The sequence below is a fragment of the Littorina saxatilis genome, linkage group LG7 (genome assembly GCF_037325665.1).
Source record: "Littorina saxatilis isolate snail1 linkage group LG7, US_GU_Lsax_2.0, whole genome shotgun sequence".
NCBI classification, from domain to species: domain Eukaryota; kingdom Metazoa; phylum Mollusca; class Gastropoda; order Littorinimorpha; family Littorinidae; genus Littorina; species Littorina saxatilis.
The window spans coordinates 31,758,729-31,778,728 of NC_090251.1; the positions used below are offsets into that span (position 1 = coordinate 31,758,729).

General features: G+C 42.2%; 2 protein-coding genes and 1 long non-coding RNA gene across 5 annotated transcripts in view; 2 read left to right on the forward strand and 1 right to left on the reverse strand.

The window, feature by feature from the left end:
* LOC138971193 (uncharacterized) overlaps window positions 1-20,000 on the forward strand; it is a 666,631-nt gene that overhangs the window by 330,134 nt on the left and 316,497 nt on the right. The gene's annotated exons all lie outside the window — the stretch shown is intronic.
* LOC138971178 (uncharacterized) lies at window positions 989-17,894 on the reverse strand. 2 transcript variants are annotated; one of them, XM_070343819.1, is made up of 6 exons: window positions 17,539-17,894; window positions 16,226-16,311; window positions 15,385-15,549; window positions 14,098-14,919; window positions 5,322-5,480; window positions 989-4,808 (listed from the first exon to the last, which is right to left on the reverse strand). In XM_070343819.1, the coding sequence occupies exons 1-6, from the start codon at window positions 17,634-17,636 to the stop codon at window positions 4,180-4,182; spliced, it is 1,959 nt and encodes a 652-aa protein (XP_070199920.1). In that variant the 5' UTR covers window positions 17,637-17,894; the 3' UTR covers window positions 989-4,179. The 2 variants fall into 2 exon arrangements, with proteins under 2 accessions (XP_070199920.1, XP_070199921.1); XM_070343820.1 differs by having other exon boundaries at window positions 16,820-17,894.
* On the forward strand, window positions 8,383-14,048 carry LOC138971177 (uncharacterized). Of its 2 annotated transcripts, XM_070343817.1 has the most exons (3): window positions 8,383-8,676; window positions 9,310-11,169; window positions 11,422-14,048. In XM_070343817.1, the coding sequence occupies exons 2-3, from the start codon at window positions 9,747-9,749 to the stop codon at window positions 13,146-13,148; spliced, it is 3,150 nt and encodes a 1,049-aa protein (XP_070199918.1). In that variant the 5' UTR covers window positions 8,383-8,676; window positions 9,310-9,746; the 3' UTR covers window positions 13,149-14,048. The 2 variants fall into 2 exon arrangements, with proteins under 2 accessions (XP_070199918.1, XP_070199919.1); XM_070343818.1 differs by lacking the exon at window positions 8,383-8,676 and having other exon boundaries at window positions 9,216-11,169.

Genomic DNA, 20,000 nt, shown 5'->3' on the forward strand with positions numbered 1-20,000 from the left:
ACACACACACACACCGGCACATACACACACACACACACACACACACACATACTCGTCTACCTACATCTGTGGGGTACTTTTGCCCTGCCCTAAAATCACTACCACTGTGAGGTACTTGATAATTACCACTTATTTCGAACAGTTGGGCTTAAATGTCTGAAATGGTTTCTTTTACTGACAAATGAGATGCTGTGGGTCTGGATAAAAGCAATATTAATGTAATAGCTTCTGAAAAAATTTGCAAGTATTACACCATCATAATGGGGTATTATGCATAATGAATATTCATGAGCTGACAGGAAGTACCTCACAAAGTGTGTGTGTGTATTTTATTATTAGCTGTTGCTTTGAACCTTTGTGCTGGTGATGTCATGTGCTAGAAATGTCATAATATATTAATAATGTAATATGTTGATTGCTTTTGGTCCTGTGTCATCCGTTACACGTGTACACACACTAAATATGCTTTTTTGTGTGAATTTGCTCCTAAAAGTAAAAAAATATGTTTTATGTTACTGTGTCAAATATAATCATCTTTGGAGTAAAAATACTGCGTTTTCTGTAAAATTTCAAAAAATCATGTAGTATAATAATAATAATTAATAATAATATAACCATGGTCACACAAGTTTTTAATTTAAATTTTATTAATCTTAAATTAGCGAGGCTCTAAACTAAATTTTATTAATTTTAACTATAGAAATGTCTGATGAAATGTGATCAGAAATGATATGGTAAACTGGTACATGTATTGAATTCTTGATTTTGGAAGGAAGAATGAGTTGTGGATGAATGTGCTGTGTGTCTGTAGTGTAGTGTTGTGTATGAGTGTACTGTGTGCCTATAGTGTAGTACTGTCTATTAGTGTACATGTACTGTGTGCCTGTAGTGGAGTGTTGTGTATGGTGTAGGGGAGGGTGGGGCAGGTAGGGTCAAAAAAATCCTTTTTCACTCTCATTCAAAGATTAACCAGTGAAAACATTTCAAACAACTTTTTAAGAAAACTTTAATCCTTTTGCAATACAATAATTCAACATTCGAAAATAAATCGTTCTAATCATGAGAGATAAACGATAAATAAAAAGGTCACCAAAAATACCCAACCTGCCCCACCACGGGGCAGGTTGGGTACCCCTGTGGGGAAGGTTGGGTCAACTTGAGAAAAACAGCTATTATCCTGCCAAAATAAAGGTAAATTAATAAATTGACTAGCTGAACGATACCACAATTAACCTGTGTACATAATTGAGATATGAAAACAACCAACCAAACAAAGAAGAACAAGAAAATTGCCAATAGTAACAACTTACCAAAAACAAACACGAAGCAAAAAATAATATTAAAAAACATCAATGGAAAATAACATAACTTCGCATGTCTGTGCGTGTTGTTATTAAAAACATAACTGAAATAAGAGGTCAGGGTTGAATACAAATGGTGCCGTTGCTGTTGCAATAAACAAAACCTGTCATTCTGTAACACAAACAATATTTATAACTCATACACATGAAATACACGCACCCATCAACACACAATCGCGCGCGTACATACAAACAAATTCACCTATGATTCATATTTCATGCAATAACAAATTTATCCTACATACGTGAGAGAGACACTCGTGAGATAATAATCGTTCAAATCACACGTGTGTATATCATGTAAATGAGGTCATGTCAAGCAAGTCTGGCAGGGACCTGTTTTTCCACTGCTTACAGGGCTGAATATTGGCGGTCGCCCGATCGCCCCCGGCGGGTTCAAATCCCGTCGGGCGGGTTCGAAATTCTGCTGAAATCGCCCGCCGTGCGGGTTCAAATTTCGCTGAAGCACAAAGTCGTCTGTCACTTCTCTACTGCCCACTCATCCCCCCCCCCCCCCCCCCCCCCCCCACTTTGAGAAGGACTCAGGACTACCACCAATCAAGGCCAGACACAGTGGCTAGACAGCTACCCCTCTCCGCCTCACTTGACCGTGTCACCACCCCTCCAGTGCCACGAGCCGCTGGCGATTGCATCAGCAGTCAAAATAGCTACTACCCCCCCTCCCTCCCCCCTCTTTGCGCTATTCACTTCAACCCCTCTCTTATCTTATTCTGCGCTGACCAATCCTTCAGAGACTTTCCTCTCATATAAAAACTCGGTCATTGACCCCGGGTAAGAAGGTCAGTGTCTGGACAGGCAGCTGTGTTCAGATTGCAAGTACCGATCATTGACCCAGGTCTCAAGGCCAACCAGCTTTTACAATGCCTCGACTGCAGGACATTTTCAGTTAAATACACGTAAGTAAAATATGTAGGATAAACAGAATACTACATGGCTTTCGCTCGCAGTTCAATATTAAATTAAAAAAACTCGTGTAAATCTGGTACGACACAGCAAGCCATGTAGTATTCTCTATATGTAAAGAAGGGGCAGGTTGGGTAATGACGGGGCAGGTCGAGTCACTGACCCAACCTGCCCATACCCTACCTGCCCCGCACAGGGTGCACAAAGAAATCGGTCTGTTACGTTTCGATTCAATTTAAATACGAATTTAAACAGCACAATTCACTTCTAAAATGAATCAGGTGTGTATACTAAAGATATCATCCATGAGCACCCTGTTAATTCACGTATAGAACAAAAAGTATGAGAGTCAAAAAAGTCACTTACTGTCAAATTTCATGGTGAAACCACCGGATCCATACTTGCACATCACTACCATTCAAACAAATTGGCGATAGGGACGCACTGGGACATTCAAAAACATAGATCGGAAACGAAACGGGAATATCTTTTCAACATGTGTCACAAAACTATGCACGAATATAATGTTCCAAAGCATATGCCCGTAACGCTTACTTCCAATTGGTTGACTAAAATAGGAAGGTTGCGATTTTGAGTCGGGTATGGGGTTTAAGGGTGTGGAGTTGAAACATTCAATATTTTTCTCGTAGTACACACACAAGAAATGTGCATGGAAAAAGATGAAGAGAGCTGTTCGAAAACCATTTTGTCCGTGAAAAACTAAAAACATATATACCAGGACGGTGTCAAGATCAAGAAAAAACAATTTTTGCGAGCACCTGACCGATATTGCGTAAAAACAACCAACCCTGGATCTGAAATTAACGATGTCTAAAGGCATTCAAAATTTAGGTTACAACTTCTTTGAAGAAGAAGAACCAGGGCTGGGCATCGGTAGCTAGGCATGGGACAAGCATCAGTGAACGGGTCTCTCTCTCTAAAAGGGAACAACAGTGGTTAAGGAGCGAAAAACAGGGGAAAGCTATAGCGAAAAGCAGGTAAACAAAGAGGTCATAAACGTTTTTATACAAAGTAGGAAAACAAAATGAATGAACATGACACAATTTTGACATGGTCCTGTCAAAATCGCTGACGCGGCTGTCGGAAAAAAGTTGACAGTAGCACATGTAGATTTCACAAAATTCACAGCCACGAGCAGCAGAGCGGAGCTACCTGTCCGCCATGTTTTCTCCTTTGCCGCTTCAAAGTCTGTAAGCAAAATCCTGGCAGCTTCACCACTCCTGCGACGATTGAACATGATGATGTTCGACAGTGAAACCTTAGCAAGAGCATGCCATGCTGCAACTGTTGGCTCTGACCTCAGGGTGTTCAAGCACCGTTCCCTTTCCTCCGCCATATATTTTGTCACTTTCTTCATGTCTTCCGTCAGTGGCAGAACATGTGGCTTGTTGTTTTGCTTTGAGGCCAATGTTGAGAGGGCAGCAGATGAGATGTGTTCTTTCCAGTCAGAATCGCATAGATCCACGAAGTCCGCAGACACTTGCTGCAGTTCACTGTTTCCCTCTATGAGTGCTTGACTTCTCAGAATTGTCGCACACTTCTTGAGAGAATGCCCAATCTTAAGGGCCAGTGATGGATTTTCATAAACATGTGTGAGTGAATCATACCCACAGAGTTTTTTGACAGCAGAAATCACCACAAGGAACTTGTCGGGACGAATACAAGATTGAAGTGCTGTGATTGTAGAGTCCTCTTCTCTGGCTACCAACAAGAACCGGGCAAGCTCTCTGATTTTTTGCCGCATGAATTGTCGTCTGTGCTGCAAGTGGCCATGTTTCTGATACAGTTTTTCGCCGAACTTCACAATGAGGTGATCTCTTTTAGCAACAAAAGTGAAGCCATCAGAATGCATGCCATCAAAAATGTTTTCCTTCTAGCCTCCGCTGCACTCCATGTTGGATGGAAGCAAAGATTCAGCTCTGGATATGACGTTTCTTCCGTTTTTTGAAGTTTTCCGGAATTTGCAGCGTTGTTGGTGCCGCCACAGTTCGTTTCTTACAAAGAAGCCCAGGCAAAATTCACAGGGGATGTAGCACAGAGGGTTCACTTTTTCTGAGGGTGATCGCCAGGGTATTAGTTTACCCTTGTTTTTTTTAAGAACGCGACAGTTGTAATAATAGTTACCAAGGTTCCGCACTCTTTCCAGCAGAAAACGCCTTTCTGCTGAGTTCTTGGGGTTAGACAAAATTTCCACTATTTCAGGTTCCTTCTTATGTTTCGAAAACTGGTGTTTAGCGAGGTTGGTGCTTGGGGAGTTACAGAACTTGCACCAGTTCTCTTTATCGTACACTCTTTTGCCATTTGTATTTGCGGCAATATGGATTCTTATGCCGCTTGGTCGAGTATTGGTCGACGATGAAGGTTTAGATGCTGGCTGGGATGAAGATTTACTCCCGCTTGGTCGAGTGATGCTTCTGGACGAAGAAGAGGGTGGCTGTGATGAGGTGTAGAGACCTGCAGCTTTTAGAGATTCAGATGGAATACCTGGTGACCACCTTGCACCTGTTCACACACACACACAAGAACGCATACTTTTATTTTTTTATTCACAACTTACTGAATTTTTTTAGCTAGAGTCAGAAATATTATTACATATTGCTTATAGCCCAGCAGACAGACAAACTAAAAACAGAGTTCGGAATTGGTGAAACCAAAATGGTCCCACCGCTCGATCACATCTCCGACAATGGCCGATGTCAAAGGTCAGTTTGCCGTGGACCAATAGAATGTACATGGCATAGGCATGTGCAGTCAATCAGTGTAACATTACACATGATTACCCCCACCCCCACACCGTTCATGTTAACTTTATTACTTGCTCAAATTGCTGTCAACATACCTCAGTCTTTAATTACAATGGAATACAACAAAAAATTCCATAACAAAACAAAAACACTTATCAAAGAAAACTTACCTCTTTTTTAGAAACTACATGATTGTTATCCACATGTAATCCTTATTCAACCTTTTTAACGTAATACGAATGCTAATAAAAAAAGGATGAGACTAACTAACCATCAGATTTACGTAGAAAGGGAAAGATGATGGACTCATCGGATTCACTGGTGGTCCCTGGCACTCCACATGGTGCTGTGGCGTCATTGTTGCTCGAGTCAGTGTCATCTTCTGAGCCGGGAAGATAGTCATCGTCCGAGTCGCTGTAAGAAGACCACTCTGGAAACAAACAGATTTAATTAGGCCAAAGAAAAAAACAAGAGCAAAGCTCATACGACTCACATGCATGACCTTGACCTCAATATGACCTTGACTTTCAAGTGACCTTGAAGGTCAAGGTCAAACAACAACATGGCAAATTACACTAAGAACACATTTTTTTGCAACTTTTGCAAATTTTTCCTACCTAAATACACATGACCTTCACCCAAGGTCAAGGTCACCCAAGACAAGACTGTTAATTTTAACAACCAGAAGCACAACAGTGTTTAGTATGAGTTTCTACCAAGAGACAAGGTCAATTTTAGTGGTTCACAGACCTGTTTTGGTCACAATTCAGAGCGGTCAAAGTGACCTTGACCTTGAAGATACGTAACCAAAAGTGTATCAGTATGAAAGAATAACATGTGCCTCACCCAATTAGGAAAGTTTGGAAGAGTTAACTTCCATAGTTAAGGGTCAAGGTCACTTTAAAATATGCATACAATCCAAATTTGAAGGACCCCTGTGACCTTGATCTTGCAGCAAGATCAACCAAACTTATATCAAAAGATAGGGCTTACTTTGATCTATAAACCACGTATAGGTGAGGTAGCCATTATCAATAGCTTGGGAGAAAATTGGGAAAATGTGAAAAATAGCTGTTTTTGAGACAACATTTATGGCCCCTGTGACCTTGACCTTGATGCAAGGTCAAGTTACCATGTATGTTTTTTGAGGCCTTGTCACCATGCACCATCATGCCACATTTGGTGCTGATAGGCCTAATAGTGTCTGAGAAAATTCCAACGTTTAAGTTTTCGGACGGACGGACGGACGGCCGGCCGCCCGGACGACAAGGGTGAGTACATAGACTCACTTTGCTTCGCATGTGAGTCAAAAATACATGTTAAGGTTGTTAAGATACTCTGATCAGAATTCAGGACAACTTGATAAAAACTTGGTATGAATGTAGGTTACACATAGGGATCAATGGAAATGGAAAAGGTGGGGATAGTGTGCACCCCTTCTTCATAAATTTTAGATACCCCATAGACCCAGTGAATGGATACACACACTACCTGCTAACGTAAGGTAGATGAACGCACACACACACAGTTTAATATTTTTCACACAATCATATGAAAGTGTGCACCACTTCATTTTTGCTTCTTTGCCCAGTAGTGTTCTCTTTCAGATATGGCTGACAATGAAGGAAACATAAATTGAAGTTGAAAAAGACGCACAGATTTGTCAGAGCTAACACAATGACTACCTCACAATGTGTGTGTACCACCACAACCTTGGCTTTGGATTAAATACACACATTACCCCACAATGATGTTAAGATGCATGGACACACACACATATGATTAAAAAGCGCTGGTCATCTAAAAACTTTAAAAAAAATGCATATCAGACACTGATCAGAATTCAGGACAATTTGATAAAACTTGGTATGAATGTAGGTTACACATAGGGATCAATGGAAATTGAAAAGGTGGGGATAGTGTGCACCCCTTCTTCATAAATTTTAGATACCCCATAGACCCAGTGAATAGATACACACACTACCTGCTAACGTAAGGTAGATGAACGCACACACACACAGTTTAATATTTTTCACACAATCATATGAAAGTGTGCACCGCTTCATTTTTGCTTCTTTGCCCAGTAGTGTTCTCTTTCAGATATGGTTGACAATGAAGGAAACATAAATTGAAGTTGAAAAAGGCGCACAGATTTGTCAGAGCTAACACAATGACTACCTCACAATGTGTGTGTACCACCACAACCTTGGCTTTGGATTAAATATACACATTACCCCACAATGATGTTAAGATGCATGGACACACACACATATGATTAAAAAGCGCTGGTCATCTAAAAAAACTTTAAAAAAAATGCACATCAGACACTGATCAGAATTCAGGACAATTTGATAAAACTTGGTATGAATGTAGGTTACACATAGGGATCAATGGAAATGGAAAAGGTGGGGATAGTGTGCACCCCTTCTTCATAAATTTTAGATACCCCATAGACCCAGTGAATAGATACACACACTACCTGCTAACGTAAGGTAGATGAACGCACACACACACAGTTTAATATTTTTCACACAATCATATGAAAGTGTGCACCGCTTCATTTTTGCTTCTTTGCCCAGTAGTGTTCTCTTTCAGATATGGTTGACAATGAAGGAAACATAAATTGAAGTTGAAAAAGACGCACAGATTTGTCAGAGCTAACACAATGACTACCTCTCAATGTGTGTGTACCACCACAACCTTGGCTTTGGATTAAATACACACATTACCCCACAATGATGTTAAGATGCATGGACACACACACATATGATTAAAAAGCGCTGGTCATCTAAAAACTTTAAAAAAATGCACATCAGACACTTACAAAACACTTTTCAGTCAGGTAAGACCAAAGGACATTACACTCAATGAACTAATGTGTTTCTGAGAGTTCAATGACCCATCAATTCAAAGCAAATAATTATACTAGGTACCGGCAGTGCTATCAGCAGCAGTGCGGGAAAGGCAAAACTTGAGTGAAATATGGCACTTTTCAACTTACTCTGCTTCAGCAATTACTAACCAAATTTAAAAAAAAATGGTATCAAAATAAAGATCATTTTTTCAATCTTTTATTAATGTGTCTTGTTTTGTCAAATATGAGTGTGTGAGAGAGAAATTTAATTCCAAACTTGACCACGGTCGGCAAATCCCTCGGTGGCTGACGCTCCTTTTCTCGCGTTGCTTTGAACCACGATCTACAGCTGTTGGGGAAATTCTTTTCTCCTTGACCCCACAACCTTCAAATTAGCATATAATTACCATATTTTGGTTCATCTCTTCCTGTAGATTGTTTTCGTATAAGTTTTATTCCCAAAGAATGGATGGAAAATTTTGAACTTTTAGTTCAAAACTATTGCTTGTTTTTAAACCTTTGTATCTCACAAACCGTACAAAATACACTGCAAGTCTTATAGTGCGCTGGAAAGCTTGTTTTCTGCTGAAAACAGTGATATACGAAACTAAGAGGTCAGGTCAATGGGAGCCAATCGCAAGCCGGGAAAGCCGACCTTCACATTCAAACCACACACATGTTCGCATGTCAACAATGGCGAATCGAGGTTCAAATGCTGCGATTGAGAACAGTACAGATTACCCTTGGCTCAACGCATTCAGGCCTTTCATCGGTAAATATTGTTTTGTTTTGTTGTATTAAAGTTATCTAAAGAAGCTTAGGCCTATATTTTGTTTCTCTTGTCTGTATCTTCGTGTAGATTGTAAATCAAAGTGGTGAAGTGGACCGGTCTGAAATTGTACTGTGTTTCGCTCATACGCTACTGGTGTCGAAGCTTTTTATTTTTCTTGCTGTCTTTCCTGTTGACTTTATGTACTTTGGTTGATACTTTGAACTTATTTGATAGTATTTTTGTCATTATTGTAACAGGATGGCACATTTAAGCGTAGATATTGACTGTTGTGTACGAAAGTGTTAGACCGGAAGTAAGGCGTCGAAGGTTTCAAAGAATAACTCAGTCAGGTTTCGTTTTCTACTATTTGGCTTTTTTCGTGTTGTAGCCTGAAAGAAATAATTCTTTACGTGAAAAGTGCACCTTGTTTACACGCAATTGCTTCTCAGATATAGTTTTAGAAGTGCAAAAGTCCACATTTAAGTGCTCTCTCTCTCTCTCTTTTAAAAAAAATTTTTTAGAGCAAAAGTGAAGTAACTATTATCATAGAGTTCAAAACAAAACACAGATGAGACAAACCATTTGATTTAAAGATGTCAATTTACTCATGAGTTTTGTTTTTATTTTATTCAGAAGATGACAACTTTGATCGACTAAGCAGATGGATGTCAAGCGCAGGACGAGGAAGAAAAGTTGCCCTCCCCAAGCATCAAGTCCTTACAAATCGTCTCCTCATCCAACTTGATCAGTTGCGGCTTCAGCTTGGGAAATCATGGGAGGATATGGAGACTCTGTTTTCTTCCATCTGTGACAACAGTCTTCTTCTTCATACAACCCTGAAGGAAGAGGTCAGGCGTGCAAACAAACAAGCTGCTGAAGTCCACTCTAGTGAAGGTGATATTGTTGCATTTGTGTATGCTGATGTGGGCGAGGAAATTAATACCAGAAACATTGGGCCCTTCTTGCAGAAGTTGTGACTTACAAGACGCCATCTTCTGTCTCCTGACTCTCTGTGTGACCTGCCCAGCCCTACAGAACTAGTGACAAATGGGACACTAATTGACTTACTCATGTTCCAGAAAGACGAGAGGCATACTTTGTGCAGGCAGTGGTTTACACATGTTGGACTTAACATTTCAGACTTGTCTGACAAGCAGCTTAGAGCAAGACTCGACAAAGTACGCAAACCATATGACACTTTCTCTAAAAGTCTGCACAGAGGCAACAACGAGGCGAAGCTGAAAGACTATTTATTTCAACAGCAGTCTCATTTTCCCCTGGTATCTGCGATGCCTACTGTCCCGTCTGTTGTGCCTTGTGCAATAGAGAATGCACCTGCAACACCCCCAGCTGACCATCCAACCGGAGATGAATTGACTCATCTAAAGATTGCATCAAGTGGCAGGCAGTTAGCTGCACTACGCAGGAGCAATGAAGAGCTCAGTGGGAGTCTGTTGGAAGCAAAGAACCGAGAGATGATTTACAAGGACCTTCTCAAAGAGAAAACTCAAAGCGTAACCATCTTGCAGGCAGACTTGACAAAACTTCAAGGCAAAGCTGAACGTAGTGCATCTCACATAAAATGTGTGGAAACCCAGTTGTGCAGTGCCAAGGAGTACATCGGCAAAATTCGGCAAACAAACTTTTACAAGAGACTGAAAAGGCAGGAAACCAACTTAAAAAAGAGAGAAGAAAATCTGAAAGATCATGAGGATGGTGGGTGCATTCAAACAATTGAGCGTCTGAAGCACAAACTCAAGTTGTGTCAGACTGCTAATTCAAGTCTGAGAGCCAAATTGAACAGTGTGAAGGAGAAGCGACAACAAGACTTGGACAGACATAATCAGCTGACTGCTGATCTTCTTGAAGAAGCTGTAGTACATACTGTGAAGACAACAGAGGAGGGCCCCAGGAAGAAATTCACGCATGATGTCATCAAAACTACCATTGGACTCATTTCTTGTGGGGTTTCTGCAAAGAACAGTGGCCATGTCATCCAAACAGTTGCGCGCAATCTGTTCCACACCGATATCGACGACAAAGATGTACCATCTGAACGCACATCTCTGCGGTTTGCGGATCAAGGGCACTACCTGGCTAAATACCATGTTGCCGAGACTGTGCTTGACTCTGACAATTTTGATATTCATTTTGACGGAACAACACGGGACCACCGGAAATATGTGGGTCAACAAGTGACCACAAGTGCAGGGTCCCTCAGCTGTGGATTCACAGAGGTAGCTACAGAAGACGCCAAGACTCTTGTGGATGTTACCGTCAGTCTCCTCCAAGAAGTGGCGCAAGTCTACGACAAAGACGACACAGAACGCTGCTTCAAAGCAGCTCTGCAGAAGTGTTCAGGACTGATGTCTGACAGAGCCGCTCCAAACAAGCTCATGAAGAAAGACTTCAACGACCTCAGAAAGGCAACCCTGGGGACAGAGGAGGATCTCCAGTTCCTGTACTGCAACGCCCATTACTTGCTTGGACTTGGTGAGTAAACACATTTCACAGCTTTGTACATGTGTTTCACTGTATCAGTGTCTGTGTCTATTATAAAGGTTAACCTCTATGCAGAGTGTGCTGTAAATGTAATGTGTAAATGATACATTTTTAAGTCTGTATTTTAAACTGTGTGTTTGTTCTGTATTACTATCTAGTATCACTTTGTATCTCTACAATGTCAGCAAATGTGTGTGAATCACTGAATGCTGTATCTTATATTCTTAATTCTGACTGTTTCAGGCACAAGTGCAGAGAAGTCACTGAAAGAACTACAGACCGAGTGGGGGCAGCAGCGTATTGGCCGAGACAACGCAGCTCAGTTTGGACATTGGCAGGCAAAGGAGGCAGCAGCTGTTCGCTATGTGCGGATGGCCTGCGAGGTTCTAGGACCCAGGGGCGATGATCAATGTGGCTGCAGAGATGCATGGCTTGCATACTGTGAGATGACCAACAAGACGTCTACTGTGCCAAGCTTCAAATCTAACCGGTTTAACAGCATCTTTTATGGTGCAACAAAGCTGCTGGCACACCGTGACGACATCATAGAGTTCCTGTCAGATTACATGCCGAGCAGGAACCAGAAGCTGGAAAGTGTGTTGAAGGATGCCCAGAGTGAAGAGGTGAACGTTTTTGTTGCCACGCTTGCCATGGTCTACGAGAGGATCACAGGACCTTACTGGACTCTACTGTGTGCTGGGGAGACGAGCTATGCAGAGTTTTTCTTGCCTGTTGTGGAGCTGCACGCACAGCTGAGAGAGTGGAGAGATGACAGTGCCTCCATTTTCAGCCCCCATGTGCCATCACTCTTCAGTATCCAAGTACCAGACGCATCGTCACTTGCAGCACTCCTAGATCTGGATGAGGCGACACAACAGAAAGTGCAGCGTGCCTTCAGCCACTTCTGTGTCAACTTTGTTGCTGTCACTGAGCGACAGTTGGACGACTTCCTGCCTGGTGGCCGATACCATGCTGTTCAGGATCCACAAGTGTTGGAGCGGCTGCGGCATTCACACATCACCAACCTCTTGGGAGAAGCCTGCTTTGGGGATCTCGATATTTCCATTTACACGCACCGCAACTCCTCAGTCCACCACCACAGCACTCTGACCATGTTGAAACGGAACAAAACAATGAAGGCTTGGTTCAACCAGAAGTCCAATGAGGAACAAAGGCAACTTCTTCTGAATGCATCCAGTAGTGGTCCTGAAATGCGAAAGCGTCACCGAGAGAATGACAGAGAGGTGAAAGCCAGCAAAAGACAGAAGCTACAGCTTCAGCAGCAGCGGACAGAGGCAGATCGACAGAAGAAGGCAAGGGAGAAGGCAGATATTGCTCAAGAGATCCGTCAAGATGGGGGAGCCTGCAGCAGTGCTGGTGATGTCGACAGGCTGCTAGAACGAAAAGCTCTGCAAAGAGAAAAACTGGCTGCTCTGAAGACCCAGATTCGCTTTTTCCGGCATGTCCTGGGATTCAAGTCTGAGCTTCTGAAGCTCACACAGGACCTTCCAGGCCTGGAACAGTCTCTGAAGGAGTTCCTTGCGTCCCAGGACCCATTCCCAGAACACAGGGACAGGGTGGACAACAACCTTGATGAGGAAGACGAGCCATCAGAGTCCGACTCCTCTGCTTCAGAGCATGAGAACGACCAGCGAGTAGATAGCGACGGGTTTTCATTTGCCCAGACAGGTCAGACAGTGGCAGTGTTCTACGATGAAACATTTCATGTGGGCACTGTTACAAACATTCTAAGCGCAGATGAGGCAAAAGTAAACTTTTTAAAGAAGAGCTCTCTGGACAACAACAGATTTTCTTGGCCAGCCAAAGAAGACAGTGACACCGTCAGCAGTGTGTTTGTGTTTGCATGGGACTTTTTGTTAGAACCGATCTCCACAAATGCACGGATGTGGCATGTCCCAAACAGCACTCTCCAGGAACAATATAACTTGTATGTGGAGAAGTACTGTTGATAAGTAAAACCAGGCAGATCACAATCAGTGAGTAAGTGGATTTCTGTCATTTGTGATTCAGTTTCGTTACAGAAGGTCTTTACTTTTTTCTGATATTTTTAAGAATTAACTTTCAAAAGTGGTGTGTTCAATTTCCACAAAAGAGATGTATCCAAGAGTATGTTGCATTTTGTGACTGCTGTCAAAATTTGATGCATATTTGTCCAGTAGTTCAAAAGTTACAGGCAGTTAAAGTTTGCATATTTCAGGGTTCCTCCGATCTTCATTTCCGCCTGTCAAAATGGTGAAATTCCTGATTTTGGCTCCCTCATTGTGACTGAATGAAGACAACCACATGTCTGTAATTGAAGATTTCTTAAGTATATACTATTGAGAGTAGAAATCAGAAGAATTAATGTGTTTTGATGTCTTTTTGTTTGTTAAAAAAATTCCTAAACGTGCCCAATTATCAATTTTCTGCCATTTGCCACGCCCCCAAATAGCCTTTTTTTCAATATTGACAGCTTCAGTACAAGTGTATCTCTACATCCTATCCTATTTCATTGATATTTTTGTGTTCTGCAGGCACATGTTAGCAAGATAAACTTGTTTAAGATGGGCATTTACTTAGTACTCAAATGGTGTGTGACCTCAAAAATGGAGAAAATGTGAATACGCACCGCTTAACGCTAACTGTAAACTTTAAAAATCAGATATCTCAGGAAGTATTTGAGATAGAACCTTACTTTTTGTTTTGTTATTCTTGTTTTATACAGAAGAATAAGAACATCTCAAAACATTAGGAGATTTTTCAGACTCATTTTTTGACTGCCGGTACCTAATTATACATGGGTGAAACCTGGCAGCTGTTGTTGTATATATAGCTCTTTCAGAATATAAAAATGCCTGGGATCCTGAAAAGTTTCACACCTGATTATACAAAATAATATAGAAAAGATGAAGGCCTCACCTCTAGCAGGTTCAGCTGGTTGACGAAATCCTCGCCTTCCGTCGCTGGTCTTTGGCCTGGCACCCTGCCCTGGACTGCGTGAAGACTGAGGTGGGCATCCCTGGCGCCCAGGGAAGTCCCTTCTGTCGTTGCCACGGTGACCACCCCGGCCCCCACTGTCCTCTCGGTTCCTGTCGCAGTCACCGCCTGACCTCCAGCCGGTCTTGACAAAGCGGACCTCGTCCTCTCTCTCCTGGTTTCTCTCTCGCTGTCTGCCCTCTCGCTCTCGGTACCTTTTTTTTCCCTTATCTCTGTCTCTTCCTCCGTCTCTATCCCTTCCTGCGTCTATGTCTCTGTCTCTGTTCCTCCCCCTTCCTTCGTCTCTGCCCCGACCTCTGTCTCTTCCGCTGTCACTGTCCCCCTCCGAATCTCTATCTTTCCTCTCTTTGTCTGGGTCGTCCTCTCTGCTCCTGCTCTCTCTCGGGCTGCGGTCACGGTCTCTCTTCTCTCGCTCAAACTGATCTTGGTCACGGTCTCGTTCTTGGCCGGAAGACCTCTCCCTGTCTGTGCGAACGGGATCTCTGTCTCTGTTGTCGTCCCTGCTGCATCTGTCTCGCCCACTGTCTTTGTCTCGTTCCTTCTCTCTGCTCCTGTCTCTCTCCTTGTCCCTCTCCTTCTCTTCTTTCAGCTTATCCTCTCTGGGTGATCGTGACCTTCTTGCCCTCTCCTTGGACCTTGACCTGCATGACCTTTCGCTGCGGTCGCTGTCTCCAGGGGAGCAGCTCTGAGAGCGCCTCATCCTGCTGGACTCCGAGTCCCTGGACTTCTCATCCCTATCTCGGCCTGCAAATAAGAAAGAAAATACAATGAACATAGCACAATTGAGTTTTTCAAATTCACTTTGTCCCTTTCTGAGAATTTGCTTTACCCCTCTATCTGTTGATCCAGACATGGGATGATACAACGACACGTCTTATTCTACGATCGATAGACAAGGGGTTAACCTTCGCAATACCCGCTAAAAAACTTACGCGCAGTACCTCGTGGGTGCAAAACAACCCATGGTTTTTACATAGGCACTAACTTAATAGGCACTAAGGCCGTAGGACATTATGTACTAAATGAACTAATGTGTTTCTGAGAGTTCAAATACCCATCAATTCAAAGCAAATAATTATACATGGGTGAAACCTGGCAGCTGTTGTTGTATATATATATATAGCTCTTTCAGAATTTAATAATGCCTGGGAACCTGAAAAGTTTCACACCTGATTATACAAAAGAATACAGAAAAGATGAAGGCCTCACCTCCAGCAGATTCGGCTGACTGATGAAATCCTTGCCTCGTACCCTGCCCTAGACTGCGTGAAAGCTCAGGTGGGCGTCCCGGACGCGCATTGAAGCCAATGGTGTTGGTCCTATTGTCCGTTTTGTTCACCTCTTCCACTTGTACAATGCCGTCACTAGGAGTTTCTGCCACCACACAGAAAAAATGTTATGTGAAAACTTTTTTTTTTCAGGCAATTTTCACTGAATTTCAGGCAGCTATTCGTTGAAGGTTTACATTTTGTATTGTTTGTATGTTCGTCTTATTTGGGGCGAATACGGAAACCCTGTTATTGATATTTAATCTCTCACCTGTAGTCAAACGCTCCTTATTCATATATGTATATGAGGCCATCCACGATACTGGGCATGGCTTCCATGTAATTTACACAATGTTGTGTAATCACAGGTGTGATTTTGGAGAAAACACTTATTGGCTGTTAATAATGCCATTCTTTTATTATGCCCTTCTCATATATTGTAGCTTTATATGTGATCCAGTTCAAAGTTGTTTGCTATAAAATTGTTTTGGTGACAGAGAATCAACTTGGAAACCATGTAACCAACATCATGATCAGCACTTGCGTCAACAAAAACCCATTTTTCAGCCAAACTGTTTCAAGCATCTAAATTCCACTATCATATCATGTCCCAGCTGCCATAAACCCCAAACATCTGTGTACCAAATCAGTTTCCCAGTATCATGGACGGCCACATAATTATACAAACTTCCACATAAAGAAGAAATGCTCACAGTCACAGCGCTGTGAATGTAAAGTCTGAAATGTTTTTGTTCTTCTGAAATTTGTTTTGCGAAGCTTACCTGCTGTAGCTTTGAGCTGATTCAAAGCCAGCTTCAGAAGCATGCTGCCTCTGCTATTGGGGGGAAACTTCTGCGACATTTCAAACCTGAAAAAAACAAACCAGTACTGAGTACATGTACAACAGAAACAAACCAATTGAGCAACTAGTTCCTGAAGGGCTTCTGAAAGGGCCATTTCACTGGTAGACGTTTGCGAGGAGAAGGAAGAAGGAAAAGATAGAGAAGAAGAAGGAAAAGACGAAGACTGAACAGGGGGAGAAGAAGATAAAATGGAAGAAAGAGAAGAAGATGGAAGAAAAGGAAGAAGACAAGAAAAGAACAACTTTACAGGACGGGAACCCAGTTTCCGTGCAAACGCTATTTTCGGGTTGCAGTCTATTCTGCCAAGGATTTTGACGTCATTGGTGACGAAGTTTAACGCAGGAGTGGTCAGACGAGATCTGTGCCAAAAATCACGGACGATGCCGATCAACTGATAACGATTTTGTTTTCTTGAATCTCTCCGAGCGAAAATGGAGCATTTTTCCTAAGGCACTATTTTGAGAATCTTTGACAGCCTCACTTGCGATCCAGACGCACGTTTGAAAATCTTACATGTTGTCGTCTGCTACTGCATGATCTAAATGATTGGGAAAGTGCCTCATTTTGATTGAAAATCAGCTCAGTTTGTTAAGAAAAATCGTAACACCAGTAATACGTCTTATATCCGTGGACGGGCAACCCCGTGCGATAAAGTGACCAAATGAACGAAACCATTTGCGGATTCACCATTTGGGAATACGCGTTGCCTTTGCGACCGATACCTAAAACTTTTCAAACAAGAGCTATTGAACGGAAGAGTAAAGACGTGTTCGACTCTTCATGACATCAAGCAGGTCAAAAATCGGTAAATTAAATCGATTTTCTAATAAAAGTTTCAGTTGCACGGAAACAGGGGACGGTTTGAAGAAGTGGCCATTGTCACATGCTTCGTTCTTTCCCGTACATTTCTGCTTCTTGATCATGCCGAGTCTAAATTTTGGTCTCGTCCGTTTCTGTTTTGATTGAACTTAACAAGCCGCATATATTTTGAAAGGAAGCTTTTCAAGCTTCAATGAAAGGTGACGAAAACCCTTATTAGCACGGAAACCGGGTCTCCGAGTATAGATCTACAACAAACTTTTACAAAGTCGAGACAACAGAAGTCTTCTGAGAAGAATTTCAGCTGACGCCAAATATATGACCACTAACTGTCTACAGTGCCGACATGGTGAAACCATTCTGAAATTCTGAAAACTGTCTGGTGTACAAATAAAGGTTTGGCACAAACTTACCTCAATGAGTCTGCCGCAGTGAACAAAATACAAATGGCGTCACGCACATGCCTGAACTTGTCCACTTGCGCATGCGCCGAAGGACGTGATGTCACCATGACGTCACCTCATTATCTTCTCCAATAAAAACTGTGTGTGCAGCTGAAATCACCCACTGTGTGTGTGTGTAGGCACGGGTTCCCGGGCGTTACTATGGGGTATTGCAGATAATCATATAAAACGCATCACAATGATATTTGTAAGCGGTCTAAGGGGTTTGCCTTGTGGGGAATAGGAAAAAATACCCCATAAATTTTTGATACCCCTTAGGCCCGGTGAAAAGGTGTACACACTACCTCATAACGTAAGGTAGACAAACCCACACACATACACACACATACACACACATACACACCCCACAGACACACCGGCACTCACACACACATACACACACACACACACACACACACACACATATACACACTGCACTCACACACACACACACACACACACACACACACACACACACTGATGTACATATACACACTGCACTCAACACCTTCACTAAAACACACAATGTACCACGAAAGTCGAATATGAGCTCGAAAGAAAACATTTTTCAGGTTGTGAAAGCTCATCCCCATGGGAGGCCTTGCCGAACAACGTTCCCAGCGATTTAACTTCATTCACAGTGAAAACTTTTCTCTCTCCGCAAACCAATTCTTTTAATGGAGCAACGTTTAGTGTTGGTGTGCTCCATTGCCTCTGGCATTTACTATGTCACTAGCGAAAAGTGTTCTATCGACTGCTCATGTGTGTGTGTTTGTGATAGTGGGGGTGGGGAGAAGTGTGTGTGTTGGGGCATCCTGGTGTGCGTGTGTGTGTGGGCGGTGTGTGTGTGTGTGTGTTTGTGTGTGTGTATGTGTGTGTGTGTGTGTGAGTGTATGTGTGTGTGTGTGTGTGTGTGTGTGTGTGTGTGTGTGTGTGTGTGTGTGTGAGGGAAAGAAAAAGACAGAGACAGATACAGACGCAGAAAAAGAGACAGCGCAAAATCATCTCTCTTCCTATTATTATTTCTAGCTTATTTTTGTACAAAAAAAGTCATTAATACCGAGTACAGAGAGACAGAGAGAAGCAGAGACAGCTTCTTATATTATCCTGAGTTATTTTAGTAAAGGAAGACAGCAATACCCATAATATTGCAGACTATGCGCTAAAACCTGATCCGCCACGATTTTGCAGTCTCTTTTTTTTTAATGCGCAATCAACATGCCATTTTTTCACACATTAATGTATTTCAAATTTCTCTTTCGGGTAAAGATCCACACACTTTAAATCCCTTGAACAATTGTGACCCTCCACCACGAAATGAGTCGCATGTCACCTTTGCATGATTTTCATATTTTTACATTTTCCTAAAGAGTTTTTTATGCTCTATCCCGTGGTGAAAACTGTTTTAGAAAAGAGCGAAAACTGTTTGAGTTATAAGCCTGTGACTAAGGTGACCCTCACACTGTTACCAGACACTCCCCGGACTTATATTAAGCCTAGCGCAGAACCGCGCGAGGTGACATGCGACTCAATTCGTGGTGGAGGGTCACAATTAGGGCCTATGGCAGCTGTTCTGTTGTCGAGGGTCAAATTAGTAACTTGTGATCAGGAGAAAAATAAAGCCAAAGCTATTCACCCTAGAAGCTTATGTTTAAACCCTGAAATGCTCAAAAAACGATACATGTATCACCGTCTTCAACAGAAGAAGCAGCCATATGAGCGCAACTGTGCTCAGTCCTCACTATGTTTCCGTTCATGTTCTCATTATTATGTGTCTGCCCATCCTCTTCAAAGACAACTACGTCAGAGTTCTAGTGAATAGTTTATGTTGTTAATCATTCAACGTTTCACAAGTCAACCATTGTAGTTTGTTTATTTTGTATTCCTAAAATGTTCAGTTTTCGCAGAACATCAAGTATCCACAGCAATAACGACAGAAAGACACATGGTAAATAAACGAGAAAAAGAACTTACCAAATGTCAATGACAGAAGAATCGTTCTGACTTCTGGTCAAGCGCTGATCACAAACGTCAATGACAGAAGAATCGTTCTGACTTCTGGTCAATCGTTCTGACTTCTGGTCAAGCGCTGATCACAAATGTCAATGACAGAAGAATCGTTCTGACTTCTGGTCAAGCGCTGATCACAAATGTCAATGACAGAAGAATCGTTCTGACTTCTGGTCAATCGTTCTGACTTCTGGTCAAGCGCTGATCACAAATGTCAATGACAGAAGAATCGTTCTGACTTCTGGTCAATCGTTCTGACTTCTGGTCAAGCGCTGATCACAAATGTCAATGACAGAAGAATCGTTCTGACTTCTGGTCAAGCGCTGATCACAAACGTCAATGACAGAAGAATCGTTCTGACTTCTGGTCAAGCGCTGATCACAAACGTCAATGACAGAAGAATCGTTCTGACTTCTGGTCAA